Source organism: Anopheles coluzzii, chromosome X, assembly GCF_943734685.1.
Source record: "Anopheles coluzzii chromosome X, AcolN3, whole genome shotgun sequence".
Taxonomy (NCBI): domain Eukaryota; kingdom Metazoa; phylum Arthropoda; class Insecta; order Diptera; family Culicidae; genus Anopheles; species Anopheles coluzzii.
Genome location: NC_064669.1, coordinates 21,202,885 through 21,230,133, shown reverse-complemented (window position 1 = coordinate 21,230,133; position 27,249 = coordinate 21,202,885). Strand labels below are relative to the sequence as shown.

The 27,249-nt window shown below is 39.6% G+C and overlaps 1 protein-coding gene across 10 annotated transcripts in view; it reads right to left on the bottom strand.

Annotated features, from left to right (window-relative positions):
- Window positions 1-12,136: 12,136 nt before the first annotated feature.
- The window catches only part of LOC120949189 (ubiquitin carboxyl-terminal hydrolase Usp2), a 195,739-nt gene continuing 180,626 nt past the window's right edge, over window positions 12,137-27,249 (bottom strand). For all 10 annotated transcript variants that reach the window (XM_049606625.1, XM_049606622.1, XM_040366298.2 and 7 more), the window contains 4 exons: window positions 17,719-17,891; window positions 17,103-17,255; window positions 16,960-17,038; window positions 12,137-12,625 (listed from right to left, as the gene is read on the bottom strand). In XM_049606625.1, the coding sequence (XP_049462582.1) occupies window positions 12,556-12,625; window positions 16,960-17,038; window positions 17,103-17,255; window positions 17,719-17,891 (475 nt within the window). In that variant the 3' untranslated portion in view covers window positions 12,137-12,555. The remainder of the gene's footprint in view (window positions 12,626-16,959; window positions 17,039-17,102; window positions 17,256-17,718; window positions 17,892-27,249) is intronic.

Below are 27,249 nucleotides of genomic sequence, written 5' to 3'. Positions count from 1 at the left end.
CGGGTGCATCATACGTCGGTGTTGGGTTGCTGTTACTGGGCCGAGCGGATGCGCGTGCACACGTGGGAATAAACGACACGCAACCGTGGTGATATCACAGAAACTATATATTTTGTTCTATTTCATCACAAAAAAATTCTTGCCATTAATTTTTCTTTTTAGGTATTTTATATTGCATCGGTACGATTATCGTGTTCAAAGGCTTTATCGAGAAATGCCAATACATAAATGGGTTAGTCCGTTTATATCGGTTTCTCAAACCCCTGCAAGCAATGGTCAATCATTTCAGTCTTAAACTTTTGACGAACGTAAGTATAAAAAAACACCTTAATGGGTTGATATGTTCAATTCCTACTCATGGCCTACTCATTTTCATTTGGTTGTAAAAATACTGCCTATACATTGTTTCATTTTGGTTTTCTCCCTCTCCATCTATCTCTTGATAGGAATGCCTGGTCGCTAGCTGTAGCTTCCCATCGATGTAGGCACCCGATCTTCGAGATTTTACTTCACCTGATCTAGCCATCGAACTCGCTGTGCTTCCTTGCTTCTAGTACCGAACTGAGAGCCGCTCGAACACCTAGCTGCTGGGGCACGAGGATGCCTTCTTCACAACATGCTCCAGCCATCGCAAACAGCCATGTCCGGTGCGCCATACGGCTTCAGTAAGCTCGTGGATGATCATTCGCATCCACACCCCATGCTCGAATTCACCGCCAAAGATGATCCGGAGGATGCGTCGGCCATCGTGTTTCGCCGCTGTCCTTTGCATGCTGTAAAGAAACATACCTATTCATCGTCGGCCAATGGTGCAGCACGAGCGCAACGTGATACATCGTGACATCATCCGGAAAACTTGCAGCTGGGGCACGGTGGTGATCTGAAGATAGCTGATTTCGGTTGGTCCGTGTACGAGCCGACCTTGTTCCGGTACGACGCGGTGCGTTTCGCACGACTATTTATCGCCCGAGATGGTACATGGTCAGCCGCACACAAAAACTGTCGATCTATGGAATTTGGGCGTGCTGGCGTACAAGCTGCTGTGCGGTAAGGCCCCGTTTTTGGCGACCACGTATGAAGAATCGTACCGTAAAATTATGAAGCTGCAGTTTAAGATGCCGCCAGATGTAACGAAGCCGGCGGTCCATCTGATCTCGCGACTGTTCGTTAAGGATCTGGCCAGCCGTATGCCGCTGACACATGTTGCGACCATCCCTGGATTCTGCTGCATGTGCACAAAAAGTAAATAGGTACTGGTGCTACCATGTACCATTTATCGTTATGTTCTAACTAACTATGTTTATAAGATACCTGTACCTTTTAGTTTTTTAAACCCTATCTCTTATAAGAAGTAGTGGTATTTGAATTTAATATGAACAAGGCAAGTGTAATGATAAGTAATGATAATTGTTATTTGTGTGTTCACTCAATTGTTATTATACTTTCTTCATGTTCAACATCTATTATTATTTCAATTATTAACAATAAAATATGGCAAAATATTTTTTAAGCTATAGATCGTCTTTGTATTGAATGAGTGCAATTGATGGGTGAATGAATGCAAACATTATGATGATCAAGACCGTGACCAGCCTCTCGGGGTGCCTTTGGTGTCTCAGTTCTGTATAGAGGAGAGCGTAGAAGGGTATGGCTATATTCTTTTCGGCGCTGCCATGCACCTTTCGGTGCAACGATAAGATAGAGTTAATGTTTTTTTGCACCACTGAAGCACACACCAACCAGCACACACCAACCAGTGATTGACTATCCGGTTAGGTGATACGAATAAGTCTTGTAAGCATTTATACATAACGTCAGCATGACCACGTTTGTCGGCTGTAGCGGAAATAAAGCATAACAATTATTTATTTGTTACGATATAAATAGGAAGAAAGTGCAACGCTGTGCGGTCCCGTGATACAGTCATCAATTCGTACGACCTAATAACATGCCTGTCATGTGTTCAAAACTCATACGGTCCGTCCCCCCGTAGCAAGGATCAATTATCCTCAACTAAACTAAACTAAACTAAACTATCCGGCTGCGTGGTACCAAATCAGTTTCGAAAGCCTGTACAGGTCGACATGTTCGCATCGTTAAGCCAAAAAGAAAGAAAGTGCTGCGTTGTCGTGATCGATACGGTAAAAGTGCTTCCGTCTTAACAGAAGGTGCTCTATCATCTACCAAAATTGTTGTGTGAGAAATGGAACTAGCTTGCAAAAAGGTTTGGTCAGTCTGATTCATGAAAAAAAAAAATCAAAATAGTTAGGTGTTTTTACTTCTCTTTTTCCGTTTTGGACATAACTGTTCTCACTAATGGTATGCCTGTACCACTAATTGATTTATCAATGTAATTAAGCTATTGATTACCCACATCAGGATAGTCAGTCCTATGTATGAGGGGGGCGGTCCATACGGGACTTGAGCCCATGACGAGCATGTTGTTTGGAAAACTAGTTTAGTGCATAACAATAAACTTATTTTCCTTCATTGAAGAACAGAGAAGCTGTTGTGGTCCGATCGAACTTACCCATTCTGTCCATCTGGGTATGCCACTCAGCGATAGCAGTCGACGGCTTCCGTATGTGTGCGTGGAAGGATGTGCGTGAGTTACAGGTCGCTGACCAGACGATTGAGAGAGAGATAGTGCAAAATAGAGGGAGATCTAACCTACAGCGCACATGTAGTGAGTATTCAAATAGGACTAACGGGCCCGTGCTATTCATTTATAATTAGGGAATAAAGGATTTTATATGTTTGTGTCAATGCAAAGTAATCGTTTTCATCATTGTAGTAACGTCCATGCATCCGACATCAAAGAAGCCAAAGCAATCAGAAACCGATTGAAGATTTTAAAGCTCGCAGGCCACAGCGGGCATTAAGCACTGTTGTGGAAGGTCAGTGTTTTACGAACAAGAGCCCAACTGAATAGGAAAGGACTGTTCAAAGGGGAGTGGTTAGTACCAACATGTGATCGTCCTGATGATAGTTTTAAGAGTGTGTTCCTTTAGTCAAATAATTATTGTTTAAAATACGGTCGAGTAAAATACGTATGTTTGTCAATGATAATAAAAGGTCAAGGCTAAGTATGTAGAGAGAAAAAATAAATAAATAAATAAATAAAAATAAAACATAGTCAACCGATCCTGTTAGTATACGATCGTCAGCAATTGACGTCGCATTCCAGCTAGCACCACGAGGAGGTAGGATTCGGAGTTCCAAGATAGCGGTTGCATAATAATACATCCGCTTCCTGGCATTAGCTAGCCAGCTGGAAAGAGCTCGATGAATTTAAAGTGTTTAAAAATACGAAGAACAATATGTTAATACTTACTCAAACTCCTGAACTGATTGGATGGCACGCAAGATGGTAATGAAATTGTTGGGCTGGGCTCGCTTAAGCTGGTACTCGCGTATATATTCTATTAATGCTCCCCGGTTTGTGCCTTTAGATCTTAAAAAGGGCTTGACCCAGCGCCATAAATTCTCGATGGTCTGTGTGTGTACTAATGGATCGCTTGGGTCGACAAAATTTTCGGAATGGTTTATCATCTCGTGCTCATACCCTTTTCCGTCTAGTCCGATGTAGGCACGCCAACCATCCGTCACAATTGTCGTTCCGGGGGCCACATTGTTCATTATAATGCCCTGCAAGTTGCCAGCGTCGCGTTTCTGAACCAGCTCCAGAAAAATCTCTTTTGTCTCCCGACAAATACCACCGACCAGCCAAACCTGGTTGTTGTCCGCGATCCGTCCTCTGTGGTACTTCCGTTTGGTAATGACGGACTCGTCGATCTCCACAGTGAGCCCTTCGCCTCCGATCTGTTGTCGGTGGGTTTCCACATATTCAGCGCTTATTTCACGGAGTATTTTGAACCATTTTAGAATGGCTGTCTTACCTACAATGAGATAAAAATAAAACAAAACAAAAAATTTATCAAAACCGACTGATTGAAAAAAAATACTAAAAATAAATTACCGGCTGCACATTCAGCTTCCGCAACCATCCGCGTCGTATTTCGAGACCACTCGAAGGTTATCTCCATCAACTGGGATAGAGACAGCCTCGAATTTTTGAAAATACTATCCGTGCGGACAGTACATTCCCAGCCGGTGCAGCTCGATGTAGGCTTGCAAATCCATTTGCAAGCATTGAAGCGCTTGGTTACCTTCAGCTTCATTTGTCTCTTGCACTTGCTGCATTGTTGCGTTGGCGGCAAGAGTTCCGCTTCCTGCAAAAGACGAACCAACCCCAACTCGTTACACCCGCGGGTCGGAATCGATTACAGCGCATAATAATGCAGCGCTGCGCATAAGGTGCAATACACCCGCGGGTCGGAATCGATTACAGCGCATTGCACCTTATGCGCAGCGCTGCATTATTATGCGCTGTAATCGATTCCGACCCGCGGGTGTAACGAGTTGGGGTTGGTTCGTCTTTTGCAGGAAGCGGAACTCTTGCCGCCAACGCAACAATGCAGCAAGTGCAAGAGACAAATGAAGCTGAAGGTAACCAAGCGCTTCAATGCTTGCAAATGGATTTGCAAGCCTACATCGAGCTGCACCGGCTGGGAATGTACTGTCCGCACGGATAGTATTTTCAAAAATTCGAGGCTGTCTCTATCCCAGTTGATGGAGATAACCTTCGAGTGGTCTCGAAATACGACGCGGATGGTTGCGGAAGCTGAATGTGCAGCCGGTAATTTATTTTTAGTATTTTTTTCAATCAGTCGGTTTTGATAAATTTTTTGTTTTGTTTTATTTTTATCTCATTGTAGGTAAGACAGCCATTCTAAAATGGTTCAAAATACTCCGTGAAATAAGCGCTGAATATGTGGAAACCCACCGACAACAGATCGGAGGCGAAGGGCTCACTGTGGAGATCGACGAGTCCGTCATTACCAAACGGAAGTACCACAGAGGACGGATCGCGGACAACAACCAGGTTTGGCTGGTCGGTGGTATTTGTCGGGAGACAAAAGAGATTTTTCTGGAGCTGGTTCAGAAACGCGACGCTGGCAACTTGCAGGGCATTATAATGAACAATGTGGCCCCCGGAACGACAATTGTGACGGATGGTTGGCGTGCCTACATCGGACTAGACGGAAAAGGGTATGAGCACGAGATGATAAACCATTCCGAAAATTTTGTCGACCCAAGCGATCCATTAGTACACACACAGACCATCGAGAATTTATGGCGCTGGGTCAAGCCCTTTTTAAGATCTAAAGGCACAAACCGGGGAGCATTAATAGAATATATACGCGAGTACCAGCTTAAGCGAGCCCAGCCCAACAATTTCATTACCATCTTGCGTGCCATCCAATCAGTTCAGGAGTTTGAGTAAGTATTAACATATTGTTCTTCGTATTTTTAAACACTTTAAATTCATCGAGCTCTTTCCAGCTGGCTAGCTAATGCCAGGAAGCGGATGTATTATTATGCAACCGCTATCTTGGAACTCCGAATCCTACCTCCTCGTGGTGCTAGCTGGAATGCGACGTCAATTGCTGACGATCGTATACTAACAGGATCGGTTGACTATGTTTTATTTTTATTTATTTATTTATTTATTTTTTCTCTCTACATACTTAGCCTTGACCTTTTATTATCATTGACAAACATACGTATTTTACTCGACCGTATTTTAAACAATAATTATTTGACTAAAGGAACACACTCTTAAAACTATCATCAGGACGATCACATGTTGGTACTAACCACTCCCCTTTGAACAGTCCTTTCCTATTCAGTTGGGCTCTTGTTCGTAAAACACTGACCTTCCACAACAGTGCTTAATGCCCGCTGTGGCCTGCGAGCTTTAAAATCTTCAATCGGTTTCTGATTGCTTTGGCTTCTTTGATGTCGGATGCATGGACGTTACTACAATGATGAAAACGATTACTTTGCATTGACACAAACATATAAAATCCTTTATTCCCTAATTATAAATGAATAGCACGGGCCCGTTAGTCCTATTTGAATACTCACTACATGTGCGCTGTAGGTTAGATCTCCCTCTATTTTGCACTATCTCTCTCTCAATCGTCTGGTCAGCGACCTGTAACTCACGCACATCCTTCCACGCACACATCATACGGAAGCCGTCGACTGCTATCGCTGAGTGGCATACCCAGATGGACAGAATGGGTAAGTTCGATCGGACCACAACAGCTTCTCTGTTCTTCAATGAAGGAAAATAAGTTTATTGTTATGCACTAAACTAGTTTTCCAAACAACATGCTCGTCATGGGCTCAAGTCCCGTATGGACCGCCCCCCTCATACATAGGACTGACTATCCTGATGTGGGTAATCAATAGCTTAATTACATTGATAAATCAATTAGTGGTACAGGCATACCATTAGTGAGAACAGTTATGTCCAAAACGGAAAAAGAGAAGTAAAAACACCTAACTATTTTGATTTTTTTTTTTTCATGAATCAGACTGACCAAACCTTTTTGCAAGCTAGTTCCATTTCTCACACAACAATTTTGGTAGATGATAGAGCACCTTCTGTTAAGACGGAAGCACTTTTACCGTATCGATCACGACAACGCAGCACTTTCTTTCTTTTTGGCTTAACGATGCGAACATGTCGACCTGTACAGGCTTTCGAAACTGATTTGGTACCACGCAGCCGGATAGTTTAGTTTAGTTTAGTTTAGTTGAGGATAATTGATCCTTGCTACGGGGGGACGGACCGTATGAGTTTTGAACACATGACAGGCATGTTATTAGGTCGTACGAATTGATGACTGTATCACGGGACCGCACAGCGTTGCACTTTCTTCCTATTTATATCGTAACAAATAAATAATTGTTATGCTTTATTTCCGCTACAGCCGACAAACGTGGTCATGCTGACGTTATGTATAAATGCTTACAAGACTTATTCGTATCACCTAACCGGATAGTCAATCACTGGTTGGTGTGTGCTGGTTGGTGTGTGCTTCAGTGGTGCAAAAAAACATTAACTCTATCTTATCGTTGCACCGAAAGGTGCATGGCAGCGCCGAAAAGAATATAGCCATACCCTTCTACGCTCTCCTCTATACAGAACTGAGACACCAAAGGCACCCCGAGAGGCTGGTCACGGTCTTGATCATCATAATGTTTGCATTCATTCACCCATCAATTGCACTCATTCAATACAAAGACGATCTATAGCTTAAAAAATATTTTGCCATATTTTATTGTTAATAATTGAAATAATAATAGATGTTGAACATGAAGAAAGTATAATAACAATTGAGTGAACACACAAATAACAATTATCATTACTTATCATTACACTTGCCTTGTTCATATTAAATTCAAATACCACTACTTCTTATAAGAGATAGGGTTTAAAAAACTAAAAGGTACAGGTATCTTATAAACATACTTAGTTAGAACATAACGATAAATGGTACATGGTAGCACCAGTACCTATTTACTTTTTGTGCACATGCAGCAGAATCCAGGGATGGTCGCAACATGTGTCAGCGGCATACGGCTGGCCAGATCCTTAACGAACAGTCGCGAGATCAGATGGACCGCCGGCTTCGTTACATCTGGCGGCATCTTAAACTGCAGCTTCATAATTTTACGGTACGATTTTTCATACGTGGTCGCCAAAAACGGGGCCTTACCGCACAGCAGCTTGTACGCCAGCACGCCCAAATTCCATAGATCGACAGTTTTTGTGTGCGGCTGACCATGTACCATCTCGGGCGATAAATAGTCGTGCGAAACGCACCGCGTCGTACCGGAACAAGGTCGGCTCGTACACGGACCAACCGAAATCAGCTATCTTCAGATCACCACCGTGCCCCAGCTGCAAGTTTTCCGGATGATGTCACGATGTATCACGTTGCGCTCGTGCTGCACCATTGGCCGACGATGAATAGGTATGTTTCTTTACAGCATGCAAAGGACAGCGGCGAAACACGATGGCCGACGCATCCTCCGGATCATCTTTGGCGGTGAATTCGAGCATGGGGTGTGGATGCGAATGATCATCCACGAGCTTACTGAAGCCGTATGGCGCACCGGACATGGCTGTTTGCGATGGCTGGAGCATGTTGTGAAGAAGGCATCCTCGTGCCCCAGCAGCTAGGTGTTCGAGCGGCTCTCAGTTCGGTACTAGAAGCAAGGAAGCACAGCGAGTTCGATGGCTAGATCAGGTGAAGTAAAATCTCGAAGATCGGGTGCCTACATCGATGGGAAGCTACAGCTAGCGACCAGGCATTCCTATCAAGAGATAGATGGAGAGGGAGAAAACCAAAATGAAACAATGTATAGGCAGTATTTTTACAACCAAATGAAAATGAGTAGGCCATGAGTAGGAATTGAACATATCAACCCATTAAGGTGTTTTTTTATACTTACGTTCGTCAAAAGTTTAAGACTGAAATGATTGACCATTGCTTGCAGGGGTTTGAGAAACCGATATAAACGGACTAACCCATTTATGTATTGGCATTTCTCGATAAAGCCTTTGAACACGATAATCGTACCGATGCAATATAAAATACCTAAAAAGAAAAATTAATGGCAAGAATTTTTTTGTGATGAAATAGAACAAAATATATAGTTTCTGTGATATCACCACGGTTGCGTGTCGTTTATTCCCACGTGTGCACGCGCATCCGCTCGGCCCAGTAACAGCAACCCAACACCGACGTATGATGCACCCGGCACTACGGCGTAGGGAAATGCGCATCCGATCATAGTCTGCACTAACCAGCCAGTGAGCCATTCTGCCATCCAACCAGCCAGCCAGCCAGCCAGACAACCAGACAACCAGACAACCAACGGAGCAGGACAAGTAAAATATTTTTTTTAACCCGCCAACATGCTCAACATTTACTTATCATGTAACATCACCATCTAATGCACATTGTTAACGAAACGTACGCACCATTATGAGGAATGGGGAAGCAAACACAGCGGGCGAGAAACAATAAATACAAATGGAGAAACACCGTAAACGAGCAATTACCTACCAACGCGATCACTGATTCCTTACCTTTTGCACATTAGTGAAACATATTTGCTTCCGTAATAGGTAATCGAAAGAGCTTCAAAAAAACAAAACAAAATACACCGAATGTTTTCTAACCTGTTGTACACTATTTTATTCAACGGCACTGGTTTAAATCCTAATTATATCCTAATCCTAATACTGGTTTAATATGTTAACACATCACACCACAAAGAACGGCTCTAACGTATAACATCCGGCACCTTTAAACAATGCTGGCTCATCGCCATTTATGCTGCATTTTGTTCTGCATAACATTACACAACGTTACTAGCATTAATCACCCTTTACACCTTAAATGTACACACAATCACTATATCACAACACTACACCGCTTCGCCGATCTCGATCAGCTTCTCCGGAGCGTCCGGAGCGCTTCTCCGTTGTTGCCTTATCCGAAGCACCATGGAACAACTGCAACCGACCGACTGGATCATGTCCAAGTCGGTATCTGTAATGCGACCTCCCTTCCGAAGCAACAGTCATTCGATCGTTCGTCTGGCATTAGCTGAAACTAAAGAAAGGAAAAAAAAACGTATGCTTGTAGTTATAATGCAACTCACCCGTGCATTAGAAGCATTTTCACGGCGACAAAGACTGTCGGTAACGTTTCTTGCTGTGCGCTTGCCAATTGAGAGCACATTTCGCATTGCTCATTACGTGGACATCAAGGTGGCCATCATACTGCCCGGCGACGACGGCTCCTTAAATATAGCGGATGAGCGCGTGGCTCGCCACCGATGGAGACATGTCGCGGCAGAAGGTGTACCACACGTTTATCGGCACGTCGTGCTGGATGGCGCTGGAGGAGACGGAGCGGGACCACGGATACGGCTTCTAGTCGTTCGGCATTACCGCGATCGAGATGACGACCGGAACTGTGCCGTACCACAACTACCCGCAGATGAAGGTGATGATGCTGACGCTGCCGAACGATCAGTCCACGATCGATACCGACGCGGACAAGAAGGGCCTGTACCAGGCGTGCGGCAAGACGTTTCGCAAACTGATCACCGAATGATTGTTAATGTAATTGTCCAAGCGTCCAACGGCGAGCGAGCTTTGTATGCTTTTTAACTATAGAAAAAAACCAGTGGTTAAAAAAATAAACGCGAGGAGTTTTTGATACCGTGCGGATTACGTTCATTATCAACTTACCTTGTTTTCCATGATCAAACATCGTTTAGTTTGATTGCGGGCATTCTTTCTTCCCTCTTTCTAACTATCGCCGGCTCAACACGGTTGCACAACAGCTGCATAGAAAATACCGCTTTAATTGATTTAATATTACAAATATTAGCTTTGTTTTACTTACCCTAAACGGCTTTCAGGCGTGCGAAGTCGATTCTACCACCATTTATAATTTAAAGGCTGTCTATTTTACACATTACACACAACATTTTCATCACCGATGTAGCCTTTTTTTAATCATTCGCCGTTGTACATCGTGAGAGCTATCGTTCGGTTCAAAATGTAAACAAACTTTATTTTTTGAATATTTGACAGATTGCATGACCGATCAACCGCACACTATCTCGTTTTTCTTGTCAGGGCTGCTTCGATTGCCATAGGGGGGGCCTTAAAAAATCTTTTACCGTTTGTTTTAATTTAACCTTCATTTCTATAACCACCTACCCGGGTATGTTTTGCTTATTCTTTTTATGATAACTTTTTATTGGATTATCGAATCGATGCAAAAAAATTAGAATGCCTAGAGAAACATGTTTTACAAAAGTGGTAAAAAGTTCAGAATTTTTCAATTTTTTAAAATGTGCTTTAAAAAATAAAATCAACTTTTACCCCTTACTTCTATAACCACCTACCCGGGTAGGTAATACATACAATAAAGGATTTTGGTTTCGATTAGTCGCTAATTTTGTAATGATATGTATAGCAATGCATGTAGTTATATTTATAGAATCTATTCAACAAGTTTTCTAGCTCTTAATATTCTTCAAAAGTCACATAGATTGAAATGATTGCCCCGACAGTCGGGAAGACATGGCGGTGTATTAGTGTCAGTTGAACTAATTGCTATGCATTCAATTTATGTAACTAAAAGCCATACTTCATAAATTTATAAACTAAAAAGAAGTATTGTTATTATAGCTGCATAGAATAAGTTAAATAAGACATTTTTTGACTAATTAAAATACAAATTCCCTTATATAATGTATTACCTACCCGGGTAGGTGGTCATAAAGATGAGGGTGTATTTTTGGTCATAGAAACGAAGGTTAAATACCTATTTTTCTTTACACATCTCACTACACTACCATTTTCTCTTGAGGACGCAGTGGAGCTTGTTTGAGGTTGATTTTCATCTTCCCATTCTTTGGCACGCTGCTCCCACAAAGTCCTAGTTTGAAGTAGGCATGGGACAAATGTGCGAGATCTATGCCGCACACTCAGTTCACTTAAGTGTACGGTTGACCACCGCACGCAAAAAAGTGAATAGGTAGGCCTTCCGCACGCATACAGAGTTTCCGAGAATTGTATAGTTATGTTCAGCGAGTTTTAATTTTGTTCAGGCCTCAGTTAAACTTATTTTGCACAGTTTAATTGATATCGATGTATCTTAAAATATTAAGCTTGTATTTTCATTACAGTTTAAAATCTTATTCTTATTTAAATAATCTTCACTGGTCGAATGAAAATGTTGCTTGGTAATATTTTAAAGTATGTAACGCTCCTTCAATGTAACGAAAAGGACAGATAAATTATTTCATCGATTATTGCCAAGAACTACTCAATATGAAAATAGTGATGATACATGATAATTTTTCGTGATAATTTTTATAAAATATTCATTATTCAGTAAGGACGGCCCTACCATTTTTAATGAAATTAGGCAGAATATATAATGGAATATTTATTTAAATTGCCATGAAATTCATAAAACACTATGATATAAAAATAATGGAATATTTATTTAAATTATGATTAAAATCATAAAACACTATGATATAAAAAGAAAAACGTACAATAATGATTTACTTTGTGATATTTCACAATTAAATAAATTTAGTTTTGCATTTTTTTAAGTTTGGTAATATAATTTTCTAATTAATTTCTTTTGTTAAAGATATGGGTAACGAAGAGTAGCCCTTTTATGTGCAAGGTTTTCTTTATTTTTTATTTGATTATTGCATTAACATGGGTTCTTTGTAAGGTTGTCAAAAATGAGCATGAGCAGAGGCGGGTTTAGGGTGTCGAGAGACCTAAGCAGTATGAAGAGATGACTTGCTATTCCCAGCTCTTCTGTTCACGGGCCTTTCTTCCTGGTGGGTAGAGAGGGTAGGAGGGGGGGAGGTACTTGGGCTACAGCCGTTCAGTCCTCTAACCGTTTAATCCGCTTCTATACATAAGGTTAATGTCGTTAATTTGAGGGCTGTTATTGTCTTTGTTTCAAGAGTTCTTTCTTAAATTCATAGTTAATCACTTGAATAATTATAAGGACTTTGACTATTGTGTTAACATTAAAAGAAACCACCATTAAGATTAAACGAAAAAAAACAAGAAATTTCCTATGCTCGTTCGTAAAATAAAACATATGCATTTGAGGTGACTAAATTACGCTCGAACGCCTCTGTGACACTGAAAAGAATAGTAGATAAAGAAAATATAAATTATTATGACTTGTCCTATTAATTTATGATTAGAAACTCGTAAATGATTTTTCTTTAAAAATAATACAATACAGCGAAAAAACTCTACACAACTCGCTCAACTTGACAACATGCCCGTAAAGGGATCACGCCTCACATGGACTGTCCGTTTCTAGCATAGACGGGAAACGAATGGCCCGCGAGCCAAATGTTGCCCACGGCTCCTTTAAAAGAAACCCAGAATATTGTGTGCAGTGTTGTTAATTGTCGACATAATAAAATATTCGCAGTAAGGTCAAAATCATTTCCGTTTCATGATATTCACTGTTACAATGACACGACTTTCGCAGAGCAATGACATGATTGCAAAAAAAAGTAGAATGAATGTCATTTCACACTTTCATTTAACACCAGTATTGTTCAATCGTGAATTTCTTGATATTTAGCTATTGAACCACTTGTTGCTTTCCCTCAGTCAACCAGTAAATTGGTGTCTACTTACAGGAAATAAAGAAATACACGCGAAACACCATAAAAGGACCCATTTTCGATGGAGATCCATTACACGTCAAATACCGAAGAATAAAAATGTCCTATGAATGCACCCGAAAAATATCATCGTATCCAGTGTTGTACCCTCGGGAAAATACATTTTTACTCGTTTCTTACTTTTTACTGGGTTTTTACCCGTGTAAATATTGCATATATTCGTTAGAATTAGGCTTGGGCTATTTGATTCTTGTCAGTGAACGCGGGTGACGTAGTTCGTTCAGTATGTTGAACTGAATGCGTGCGATACGTCAGTCGCTCAATTGGATCTAACTGACTTTTTTTTTTTAATATAATGTTTGATTTTATCGAGATTTTAAGGCATGAACAGAAAGTTAATGCTCTTAAGGCTGCATTTTTTGTTTTAAATACAGTCAGTCCAAGATACGCGGTTTATGCATAACTAGGCATTCACCGTGGTGGGGGAGGGAGCAGCAGCAGGTGCAACTGCCACCGCGACTTGGCCAAGGATGGAGGAAGGGGAAGGAGGAGCAAACCGGTGAAATAATTCGACCGGAATTGCCACAGGAAAGGGAAGGAATAGAACCTTACTGGTTGTTGGACGTGCCGAACTAACCAAGTCAAGGAAGGGGGAGGAAGCGACTGTGCGTTGGACAATGCCGAACTGATCAGGTCGAGGGTGGGAAAAGGAGAGGAAGCGACTGATCGTTGGACTATGCCGAACTGATCGAGTCAAGGTGAGAGGGTGAGGAGGAGCCAAAGGGGGAGTGAACAAATTGACCAACTGCGCCAGAGAGTGCCCAAGAGTGTCCAGCTGTAGCTACCCGCCAAGGACTACCGAAGGATTCTAAGGCTGTCGAATTGAGGATGTGAAAATAATTTCGACTCCGAACAATTTGCTATTCTCTCGAATCTCATTTGGATTTATTTCTGCGCATCCTATGGCTTAGACACAGGCATGCGCTTCTAGCGATTGTTACAGTAGGTTACACCGTTACATTTACATCATGGCTCCTTATCGAAGGAACAGTGATAATCTACTATGATGTTAATCTTCGCATTGATTAGTAGTCCTGCAGATTGCATATCTGCTGGCGGATATATGTTATAAATCCAACACAACGTGAAACCGGTTTTTATGTTAAGGTGTCAATTCAAGTATCGAACTATCCATACGTAAACACAACAACTATGTGTAAACGCGGCTTCATGAACATTGTATATATACTTGGATTTCAATAAAACTGTGTAGTCGCATGCTAGCTTTTCTCGGTGTCACTTCATATCGATCACATATCACAACATTTTATACTTAACCATTTATGTAACCCAATGCATGTAGAAAATTTGAATTCCACCACACGTGCAACCATCATGCGTACACAACCAATGAATGGCTCTGCTATGCGTGCAACATCATAGCACAACTTTACTGCTCCAGCTGATACGTTACCAGGAGACGATGAAGGCGACTTCAGTATAGAGGAATGGGTTGAGATACTACGAATTATGACACAACGCTTCCGTCTTTGCCGAAATCGTTATGAAAAATTCGCCGTTATTGCGGAATTAGCCATTTGTTATGGATGCTAAACTCCGCATTGTTACGTGGAATGCGCGATCAATCGCTGCTAAGAAAATACCCCTTCTTCGACAAAAAGTGGACGTTGCACTTGTTAGTGAAACACACCTTAGACCAGACATTAATTTCTCCTTAAAAGGATACCACTTCCTACGACTGGACCGCCAAGGCACTACTACCAGAGGTGGAGGGATTGCTATCATCGTTCGTAGTGGTATAAATTTCAAACAAATATCGCTCCTGAACACCACGGTCATTGAACCTCTGGGTATAGAAGTGCAATTATCAATCAGGTTACTAAAAATCATCGTAGCATACTGTCCGATGCAGTGCAGGCGCAACGATGGCAAAGCCGCCGCGTTTAAAAATGATCTCAACATCATCACCCGTTCTCACCTAAGGCTCATCGTTGCTGGGGATCTTAATGCACGCCATCAAACATGGAACAACAACGAAATTCGTCGATTTAACTGTGTATATTCTATGTTTGATTTCAACCTTCCCTTATCCTCTTTCCGATCCCGCATCAGAACCCTCCATAATCCCGTGCTGCCTTAATTTTTAATTTTTAATTTTTAATTTTTAATTTTTAAATTTTAGATTCTAATTTTCAAAAAAAAAATTTTTTTTTCTCAAATTTTTGATAATTCGTGTTAATTTTTGTTAGGTTAGGAACATAGGTAATAAGTATTATTTAAGCATTTGTGTAACCAAAAGGTAGACAAATAAATATGAATATGAATATGAATATGAATATGAACCTCCGACGTAATACAAACGGTGAATTACTCTTTCCCCATTCAGAGACAGGACAGTTCACAGTCGATTTTCCGGATTCTCCAACCTACATCTCAGCGGGGGGCACATTTAGCACGCTGGATTTATTTTTGACTAATGTCAAAATCAGTAAACCTGAAACCCTGGATGAGCTTACTTCCGATCACTTTCCGGTTGTGACAGAGGTAGACTGTTCCGTCTCCGCGGGCTCCATCCGACGTCGTAAAGACTACCAAAATGTAAAGTGGCAGCGCTTCGGTCGCCTGGTAGACAATCAAATTCAATCGACGGAAATTATCTCCGTGCCAGAAGTAAACATAGCGATCGCTAACCTTGAAATAGCTGTCAGGATCGCGGAAGCGGCTTGTGTCAATGAATCAATGATCAGGGGTGAGTTTTCGGACATGGATTCCCATACTTTAGCACTGATAAAAGAAAGAAATCGACTCCGGCGAATTTTTCAACACACAGGTAATATCACTGCCAAGCGACTTGCGTCGACTATAGCTAAACAAATATCCGCTCAGGTTGAAATAATACGAAATGAAAATTTTGGTCGTTCCATCCAAAGAATAGATACCAGAGCTCCAGCTTTCTGGAAAGTGGCAAGAATACTCAAACAGAGGCCAAAGCCTGTCCCCCCTTTGACCTCTCTTGGGCAAATCCAAGTTACTCCTAGCGAAAATAGTAATGCTTTAGCCAGCCAGTTTGCCAATGCTCACTCGGTTGGTATTAATAGGGCGAGTCGCAACGAGGCTAAAGTGGCTACCACCTTAATACGATTAGAAGATTCAGTTTTTACTGTACCTCTACAAGAGAAAGTGACCATCACTGACGTACGGATTGCTATCGGTCACATGAAAAATATGAAGGCTCCCGGATTTGACAAGATATTTAACATCCTTATCAAACATTTACAGGTGAAGGCACTGTGCCTGAACGCAGCGGAACGCAACCGTGTTGGCGCAAAAATGATAGTGGCCGAAATCTAGTTCACACCCACGTTCGCTTTCTCCTCTCCTTCTCCTCTTCCCCATCCTTTCACCACGCTTTATCATTATTGGTTCTTGCTCTCTAGCTACATTGAGCGAGAGGTTGAGAAATGGTCGATAGTTTTGCGCAGCGGGGAATCTAATTCTAGCTCTGAGGCTAGAATAATCTACTGAAAATTGCAGGCTAGATTTTGGTGTGGTTTTGTATGGATTGTTTGCATGATTTCAGCCTCCAACTGCCATACAAAAAACTGACATGAATCGTGAAGGGCCCCAAATTTAGACATAGCATTCCATATGAAAAATGGTTACGTTCTATGCACATGGACAACGATATCCAAAAAAACGAAACAAAACGGAGAAAAACAATGCTGCCCGAGTCCACATAGGCCAAAATACAAAAAGATTTCGGCAAATTTATGAATGGGTATATTAATGTTATAAAATTCTTTCAATACTTACTAGTTATCATTGAACTCATTCCATTGTTGAGTTTGTGGGTGTTTGCAAACAGCTACGTAATGCCCACCAGCAGTAGATCCTGATGTTATTTAAGAAATAGTAAATAATATAGACAAAACTGTAAAAACATATTTTTCACTTACCCATATGATTCGAAATTCCATACAGTGAATAGTATATTGGTCCCGAAATGTCTTCTGAGGCATAAGGTTGCAGATTAAGAGCTCGATTTTTGGTAGGAAACTCAACAATATTGGTCAATTTGCTCCAACGTGCTTCCGAAAATCTTTTAAGATCTTAATTATATACAAAATTAAGGAAAATATTAAAAAATATAATGGAAAGCCTTATTGGATGGAGAAAAATATTGTCATTCCATTGTGAAATCTATCCTTTGAACAAGATTTGACAAATTTCATTTCCGATTTGCTCCCGTCCCGTTATCTGTCACTGTCGATGTCGAGCTAGTTGAATTTACTACTGATGATTGATAAAACAAAAAACAAGACAAACTACAATACAAAATATAAATGATTGTTTAAGATAAAGCTAAGAAAATCAATAACATAAATAATAAATGTGAAAGGTCACATATAAATTATCCAGCCTTATTACACTTAAGATAGGTATTTTTGTACCAAAGTCTTAGTTTGACAGATAAATGTCAATGGAGAAATGACAGTATTCTCCTCCGTCTGGTAAGGTCTTGAAATTCAAATCACGTAGTAGAATATATTAAATATTATTTCAAAAGGATACGTATTACTAAATACCGTGGAAAACGTTCGATCGTCAATCTTTTAGTGCATTTTCGACGTGTATCGCAATTCGAACACGTAGGTTGATCTATTCCATCCATAATCTCCTCCTTGATAAACATTTCGAGACAGTTTTCCAGCTTGCAACGGGAACTTGATGATGGTAGAGGTAGACTTAAAAAAGTAACGTAAATAAAGAGTATGTTACGAGCATAATACACACAAATTCTTGTTTAGAGTAAAGCAGTTTCTGTAGTACTGAACCAACATCGTATGCAATGCGGCATCGATTATGCAGCAAATGCTACAGAATATCAAAATATTACGAATCTGCGATGTAATATTGTTGATACTTACATCAACATCAGAACGCCGAGATAGATCAACGGAACAGAATATTGAATAACATGATTATATCTCACATGTTCTGTTACGTACGGAAACATGCAACATAATGCGAGTTCACTTGAGTTCCAAAAGCAGAAGATTTTTTAATTGTTTTGAAAAGGCAAAGCGAGGGGTTGTGATGCCAGAGCGAGGGGTTTTAAAAGATATTTTTAAAACTGTGAAGATGACCAACGCCTACTTGCTTTGGACTACAATTGAGTTCGTACACAAAATTGAAGAGCTGAAAAGTTATCACACACATATTTCTTCCTTCTCCTCCTTCTCTTCCCGGGCTGTAATATTTAGCGTGGTGGTATTGCTATAAAAAAAATGTTTTGAACGTGCCACAAAAGTGATGAAGATGTGGATGCGTGGATAACTTTGCAAAGCAGAACGGGATTCTTAAAAAAAACTGCAAGGAAACTGTCCAAAACTAGTAAAAATATTAATCCTTTGACAGTACCATGATTTTTAGAAAAATCACAAATCCATAATGAAAAAATGGCAAAAAGTTGACAAAAGAAAATAATTTTGGTTCATTCTGAAAGCCATAAATTTTCACAAAAGATGATTTTCAAAATGTGTCATTATCATTGTTTTATTCCATCCCCTTCCCCCTGCCTGTCGATTGAATCGAAACAGCAGTAAATGATTCTCCAGCCACGGGGCCCCAACGACCATCTTTCCGGGGGCCCTTGTCGCTAATACTCTGTCCCCTTGTAGACATACGGCATACTACAGACTAGAGATCTTCGGCGACCGCCTAGTCCGCCTACCGTTAGGTCCGCCGCTGGTTCATGACGGTGGTTTTTTTTATCGTGGAGGTACATCCTTCCCTCTGCCTGCAGCGTATGCATCGAGCAGGAGACAGTGTGGCAGTATGCAAGTTGCCGCTGGATAGGAGCGGGCCCGCGGCAGCACTATCATTCCGCACATCTCAACAGCATGCTCGTCATGGGTTCTAATCGCGTATGAACCGTCCGCTGTAGCAAGGGCTAACTATCCGGCTACGTGGTACTCAAGTCCTGAAAAGGCCGGGATGATCGCGTAGGCTATTCTTCTTCTTCTTCTTTGGCACAAAAACCGTCGTCGGTCAAGGCCTGCCTTTGTACCCACTAGTGAAGCGAGCTTGGCTTTCAGTGACTTATTGTTACCATAGCAGGATAGTCAGTCCTTCGTATGGGGGCACGGTCTATTTGGGGATTGAACCCATGACGGGCATGTTGTTAAGTCGTACGAGTAGACGACTGTACCACCAGACCGGCCCAAACCCCAGGCTGTTACACCAATAATAATAATAATAAGAAGAACAAGAAAAGCCACCAGATTCTGGACGGACAGGTGCAGCACCATACGCGCACGGTAATAAACAAATCCAGAATCCTGTTTTGTATGAATTCAATTTAAGTTTTGTTTCCACTTGCGTCCGCTAGCTGAATTGGAAATAAATGTGCAATACATCACACGAACGTTTGTTTCGATCGTGTGTCTTTTTAATACCCCCAACAGTAGAGCTGGTCGCAAAAATGGCAGTGCCAATCAAATGGTAATGTTGTTTCTCAGGTAGTGAGGTCAAAAATGCATGGAATTTGTTGCCGTAGCCAGAGGCGGATTTATCCATCTCGGCGCCCCAAGCGGTTGGATGTAATTGGGCCCCCATTGGCCACTGTAATGCCCGAATGATATGTATATTTAAGCAATGCGATAAAATACTTCCCATAATATTTTCTAAAATATTTCATTAGCGATATATGTTGTACTCCGTAAACAATATATATTAATAATCCCAGATAGTATTAACTATTCCTAGACCTAAGTTCGCTAAATATGTTTTCGTCTAACCTTCTTCCTGGCAAATTCGTCTATTATATCATTCGTATCTATACTATTGAGAAGTTCTTGTTCTATATAGATCAAAGATAAATTGCTTAACCTAATATCGCTTAACGTACTACGTAAATAATTTTTAATTCGCTTCATGGCGGAGAAAGATCGTTCTCCAGCGGCATTCGATATTGGCATAGTTAAGAAAATTCTTATAATTGTTTCCACATTCGGAAAAGTGCAAGACTTGTCTCGGAGTATGTTATATATATATATATATATATATATATATATATATATATATATATATATATATATATATATATATATATATATATATATATATATATATATATATATATATATATATATATATATATATATATATATATATATATATATATATATATATATATATATATATATATATATATATATATATATATATATATATATATATATATATATATATATATACTGGGGTTTAGTGGTTTAATCTGCTTTTTTCAAATTTAATGGTTAAAACATCAAAGTTATTTTTACGTTCTATTTTTTGATGTTTTACTGAATTCCATATAAATTGTGTTAAGGCATGTTTAGTGAACGTTTTTCTTAGCATAATGTACCATTGTGATTTGAAATTACAGGAAAATATCGAAAACGTGAAACGAGTTTATGCAAGTGGTGCAGAGAAACATAAAAAACAAAAACAGAGTTTGCAAGTCGCTGAGAAGCAAAAAAATGCGTTACATAAGTTTTTGGTTCCTGGCGTGAAATCATCGGATGCTTCAAACCTCTCGGGAGGTACATGTTCAGTGTTCAATGATATTTCACATCAAATAAAATGTAATGCTGATGAAGATAAACATGTGACACAGGGGGGAAACAATACAGACAATGCGTGGATGGATGATATTGCTCTTTGGCCTGTAATTGTGTCTGATGACTTGATAGAGCATGTTATACAAAATAAGCCTAAAAGTCATGGTAATATTGATGCGTTGAAAACATTGTACACAGACAACGGTGTATCGTACTATCGAGGCCTACATTTGGATCATTTTTACAGGAACAAACCGAATGGATCAAAAGAAGCTAGAATCTGGCTATTTTTTTCTGAAACAAGCAAAAGTGTCTATTGTTATCCTTGTAAATTATTTTCGTGTTCACAATCTAAATTAATTAAAGGGTTCAATAATTGGAGATCCATTACTGGAACATTAACTGATCATGAAAAATCTAAAGACCATATGTTTGCTATGTGTTTATTGTACAAAAGAACTTCTAAAGTCAATAGAATAGATTCTAGTTTGTTAAAAGAACAAGAAAATCATCAAGCATATTGGAGAGAGGTGTTAAAGAGGGTAGTTTCTACGATAAAATTACTAGGTCGTCTAGGTTTAGGCTTTCGAGGGCAAAATGAGCAGCACGATTCAGAAAGAAAGGGAAATTTATTGACTTGCTTGGACTACCTGAGCGAATATGACGAATTTTTGAAGTTACATTTACAAAAATATGGAAACAGTGGCCAGGGAAAAGCAAACTACTTATCACACCACATTTGCGAAGAGTTTATAGAAGTAATAGGAAAACGCAGCAAAATATTTTAGCCTAGTATTAGATTCTTCACCAGACATAGCACACACGGATCAATTAACGTTTGTTTTAAGATATGTCATGGATTCTGGTAAAATTGTAGAAAGATTTATTGCATTTATTCCCATAGATAAACATGATGCGTCGTATTTAGAAGTCAATGTTTTGGAAATATTGCAAACACTAGATTTAAATATTGAAAACTGTCGCGGGCAAACGTATGACAATGCAGCCAATATGGCTGGCAAATATAAAGGATTACAAGCACGAATCAAAAGCTTAAGTCCTAGTGCTACTTTTATACCTTGTGCAAACCATTCGCTAAATTTAGTCGGGAATTTTGCAGCCGAAAACTGTAATTCAACAGTTAATTACTTTTCATTTGTTCAAAAATTGTTTACATTTTTTTCTTCTTCAATACATAGATGGAAAATACTAAATGAAAAATTGAAAACAAGTGATCTACAATCAGTTACGTTAAAATGCCTCTCTAACACAAGATGGTGTGCTAGGGCAGATGCAATATTCGCTTTGAAAGCTGGATATGATCAAATTAGAGGAACGTTACAAGAAATTAGCGAGAATAGCTCCGAAAAAAAAATATTACGTCAATAGAAGCTTCTTCACTGCTGAAAAAAATGAATTGGTTTGAAACCGCTTTAATGACGGCAACATGGAATAGCTTACTTCAACGCATATATACTACTAGCAAATCGCTGCCATCGCTTGAATGTGAGGTATCGAAAGGATCTGAACTTCTTCGATCATTGGTGACATTTACTCAAAGCGTTAGAGAAGATTTTGGTCGGATAGTGCAAGAAGCTACTAAGCTGTCCGGATTGTCTTTCAGCATAGAAGAAGAACCAAAACAAAAACGAAAGCGAAATTCAGCGTCAAATCAAGTATACACATTTTCCACAGAAGAGAATTTCAAAATAAATTCGTTTTATACGATTTGCGATTCTATAAGCGAGCAACTTAAACAAAGAATGGAAGCTTATGAAGCAATAGTAAACCCTTTTCGAATATTTTTCGATTTATCCATATCTAAAATTGAGAGGCAAGATTTGATAGAAAAGATAAAAACAATGTTCAAAACTGACATTGGGGCCCTTTTCGTTTGAAACTCGTAGGCTGAAATTTCAGCCTGTCAGCTGTTTGCATTGTAAAGCAGTTTTCGACCAGCTTTCTGAGGGAGTATAATATACAGGTGGGCTTATCCCAAGGTGTATGAGTTTAGAAGACTGATGTTTATCGCTTCTGCTTCTGAATGCAATCTGAATGCTATGAGACCACCTGGACTACATACACTTTGATTCCAGATTCGATCACCTGATTTGTTAAATGCTTCTTCTTTCTTCTTTTGGCTCAACAACCGATGTCGGTCAAGGCCTGCCTGTACCCACTTGTGGGCTTGGCTTTCAGTGACTAATTGATTCCCCCCCATAGCAGGATAGTCAGTCCTACGTAGGGCGGCGCGGTCTATTTGGGGATTGAACCCATGACGGGCATGTTGTTAAGTCGTACGAGTTGACGACTGTACTACGAGACCGGCTTAAATGCACCTTGGGATAAATGTAAACAAAACCGTGTTTTCGAGCAGGTACTCGAATCTAATTCTAGCTTTTAGGCTAGAATAATCTAGACTGAAAATCGCAGGCTAGTTTTTTGTGTGGTTTTGTATGGATTGTTTACATGATATCAGCCTACAACTGTCAAACTCCATACAAAAAACTAACTAGAATCGTGAAGGCCCCCATTGATGGAACAAATTTAGAAGATGAACTTGAACACTTTATTCTATTCATGAAAGACCATGAACCATCGCATGAAAAATCAGCTTTAGACATTACAGACAGTGCTGCAAAATGTCACCATCAATATCACAAAAAAACTGAGTGAATCAAAAACCTTGCCAGCGTCACGTACTCAATTGCGATTATCACAGGTGAAATTCTCAAGTGGTTGTAACGAGTGATACGATTGGTGACAATTTGGGAATAAACTTTTAGTCAATCACTGTTATGAAATTTTCTGGACCAGGAGCAGAACTGTAAAATATCACTGTTTCAGTCACCAACGCTCATGACTGAAACGAACCTCAAATCAGCTCACGTACACAAGTGCGATGATCAGACGCAAGATGAACATAGTCGTTGTGACGTGTGACCAGATTGGTGACATTGCAGCAACCACCTCTTGGTCGGTCACTTTGACGTAACTTTGTTTGTCTGCAAGGATAATATATTTAGAAGGTTGATTTTTATCGATTTTGCTGGGCGACATTGTGGGGGATATCTGTCACTCTCTGCATACAAATTTCATTACCCCGCACCAGCCCTCCCCAATTTTTATACCGGAGCCCCCGGAAGAGAAATGTCAAGTCGAGAAATGTAATTTTGCTCTGAACAACTTAACCTTGTCATTTATAACACCTTGTTTGTCTGTGATCAATTTCGAAATGTCACTGGTTCTATCACGAGCACTCGTGATTGAAATGAAATTCATTTCGGTTCACGTACACATGTGCGATGATCAGGGGTAAGACGCACATGGTCGTTGTGACGTCTGATCTGATTGGTGATATTTTGGTAACCAACTCCTGGTCAATCAGTTTGTCGTGATTTATTGGTATTTTATTATCGCGATAGACTTAGAATATACGTGGCGCGGGCGAGTGGTGTTTTATTAACCATGTGCATATGATTACAAGCAGCGATTCGCGATTACGAGCAGCTAGGTTCTGCTAGCTGGTTAAATGATCCCGCATCCTACATATATTGCCAGACTCATTTTGCTGATCCAAACGTTTATGTATGAACTCTCGTAAGCAGTGCACATGCAAGGATGCCGCGAGCGTTGCGAGCGTTCTGTGAAAAATTCACAAACCCGCGACAATCACGGTTGCCTCTGATTTAGTTCTAAAACTGAGAAGTTGTTTTAGAACAAAGAGCTCGCAAAAAATTGTCGCAGAAGATTTTGTGCAAGATCTATTAAGGAGAACAGGTCGATGCAAAGCCCGTTGCTAGGTTGCCATTTTCAGGTCGCTTTTGACAGTTTCATGAAAAAGTGTTTACAAACAAACGGCTAATAGTTAACGCGGAAAAGTGGACGAATTTACTATTAGGAAGATTATATTGGTTAAATTTCTTGTGGTCAATCACTTCTGGAGAATTAAGGAGGCGTAATTGCAGTCTACTCTGTGTTCAGAAACGTTGATAATCTTTTTGATTGTTTGCCATTCCGTGACCACAAACCACTACCGTTTTCAACGGTCCTGCTGGGAAAACGAAAAGTTTAACATGTTCCAACTGGTTAAAAGAAATCCTATTTACTTTCAATGAAACACTGAGAGTAAAATGAAACATCCAATCGTTACACACTGATACAATATGCATACCGTCTTTTACTTATAACCCGGCGACGAATGATAAATGAGATCCATGGATTCAATCAGCCATGTAATATTCTAATTAGATTATATTTCTTATAATATTCTAAAAGGAAATGAGTGCAAAATGCTGAACAAAACTTCCATTCGCTCCATAGCAACGTCCATCGCTAAACATAAACAATGTTCACTTTAACTGTCAAAATTTTCCCATGGCTTTCTGTCATTTTACTCTAAACGCTTCGACCTGTTCTCTTTCAAGGACCTTGATTTTGTGGGTCGTCTAGAAGCAGTGTGACAGGAGGTAGCCCAATTTTACAAACAGAGCTACTTGCCTCGCGCAATAATTCTGCTGCACCAAATAGAATCAAATTATCCAGTTTGTTCCAGCCAGATTAATGCCAAACTAAAAGAAAAATAAAATTGAGCACAATTCAACTTGTTTTTTATGTTTATGTATGTAGTTTATGTTTATGTATATATATATATATATATATATATATATATATATATATATATATATATATATATATATATATATATATATATATATATATATATATATATATATATATATATATATATTCTATATATATATATTCTATATATATATATATATATATATATATATATATATATATATATATATATATATATATATATATATATATATATATATATATATATATATATATATATATATATATACATAAACATAAACTACATACATAAACATAAAAAACAAGTTGAATTGTGCTCAATTTTATTTTTCTTTTAGTTTGGCATTAATCTGGCTGGAACAAACTGGATAATTTGATTCTATTTGGTGCAGCAGAATTATTGCGCGAGGCAAGTAGCTCTGTTTGTAAAATTGGGCTACCTCCTGTCACACTGCTTCTAGACGACCCACAAAATCAAGGTCCTTGAAAGAGAACAGGTCGAAGCGTTTAGAGTAAAATGACAGAAAGCCATGGGAAAATTTTGACAGTTAAAGTGAACATTGTTTATGTTTAGCGATGGACGTTGCTATGGAGCGAATGGAAGTTTTGTTCAGCATTTTGCACTCATTTCCTTTTAGAATATTATAAGAAATATAATCTAATTAGAATATTACATGGCTGATTGAATCCATGGATCTCATTTATCATTCGTCGCCGGGTTATAAGTAAAAGACGGTATGCATATTGTATCAGTGTGTAACGATTGGATGTTTCATTTTACTCTCAGTGTTTCATTGAAAGTAAATAGGATTTCTTTTAACCAGTTGGAACATGTTAAACTTTTCGTTTTCCCAGCAGGACCGTTGAAAACGGTAGTGGTTTGTGGTCACGGAATGGCAAACAATCAAAAAGATTATCAACGTTTCTGAACACAGAGTAGACTGCAATTACGCCTCCTTAATTCTCCAGAAGTGATTGACCACAAGAAATTTAACCAATATAATCTTCCTAATAGTAAATTCGTCCACTTTTCCGCGTTAACTATTAGCCGTTTGTTTGTAAACACTTTTTCATGAAACTGTCAAAAGCGACCTGAAAATGGCAACCTAGCAACGGGCTTTGCATCGACCTGTTCTCCTTAATAGATCTTGCACAAAATCTTCTGCGACAATTTTTTGCGAGCTCTTTGTTCTAAAACAACTTCTCAGTTTTAGAACTAAATCAGAGGCAACCGTGATTGTCGCGGGTTTGTGAATTTTTCACAGAACGCTCGCAACGCTCGCGGCATCCTTGCATGTGCACTGCTTACGAGAGTTCATACATAAACGTTTGGATCAGCAAAATGAGTCTGGCAATATATGTAGGATGCGGGATCATTTAACCAGCTAGCAGAACCTAGCTGCTCGTAATCGCGAATCGCTGCTTGTAATCATATGCACATGGTTAATAAAACACCACTCGCCCGCGCCACGTATATTCTAAGTCTATCGCGATAATAAAATACCAATAAATCACGACAAACTGATTGACCAGGAGTTGGTTACCAAAATATCACCAATCAGATCAGACGTCACAACGACCATGTGCGTCTTACCCCTGATCATCGCACATGTGTACGTGAACCGAAATGAATTTCATTTCAATCACGAGTGCTCGTGATAGAACCAGTGACATTTCGAAATTGATCACAGACAAACAAGGTGTTATAAATGACAAGGTTAAGTTGTTCAGAGCAAAATTACATTTCTCGACTTGACATTTCTCTTCCGGGGGCTCCGGTATAAAAATTGGGGAGGGCTGGTGCGGGGTAATGAAATTTGTATGCAGAGAGTGACAGATATCCCCCACAATGTCGCCCAGCAAAATCGATAAAAATCAACCTTCTAAATATATT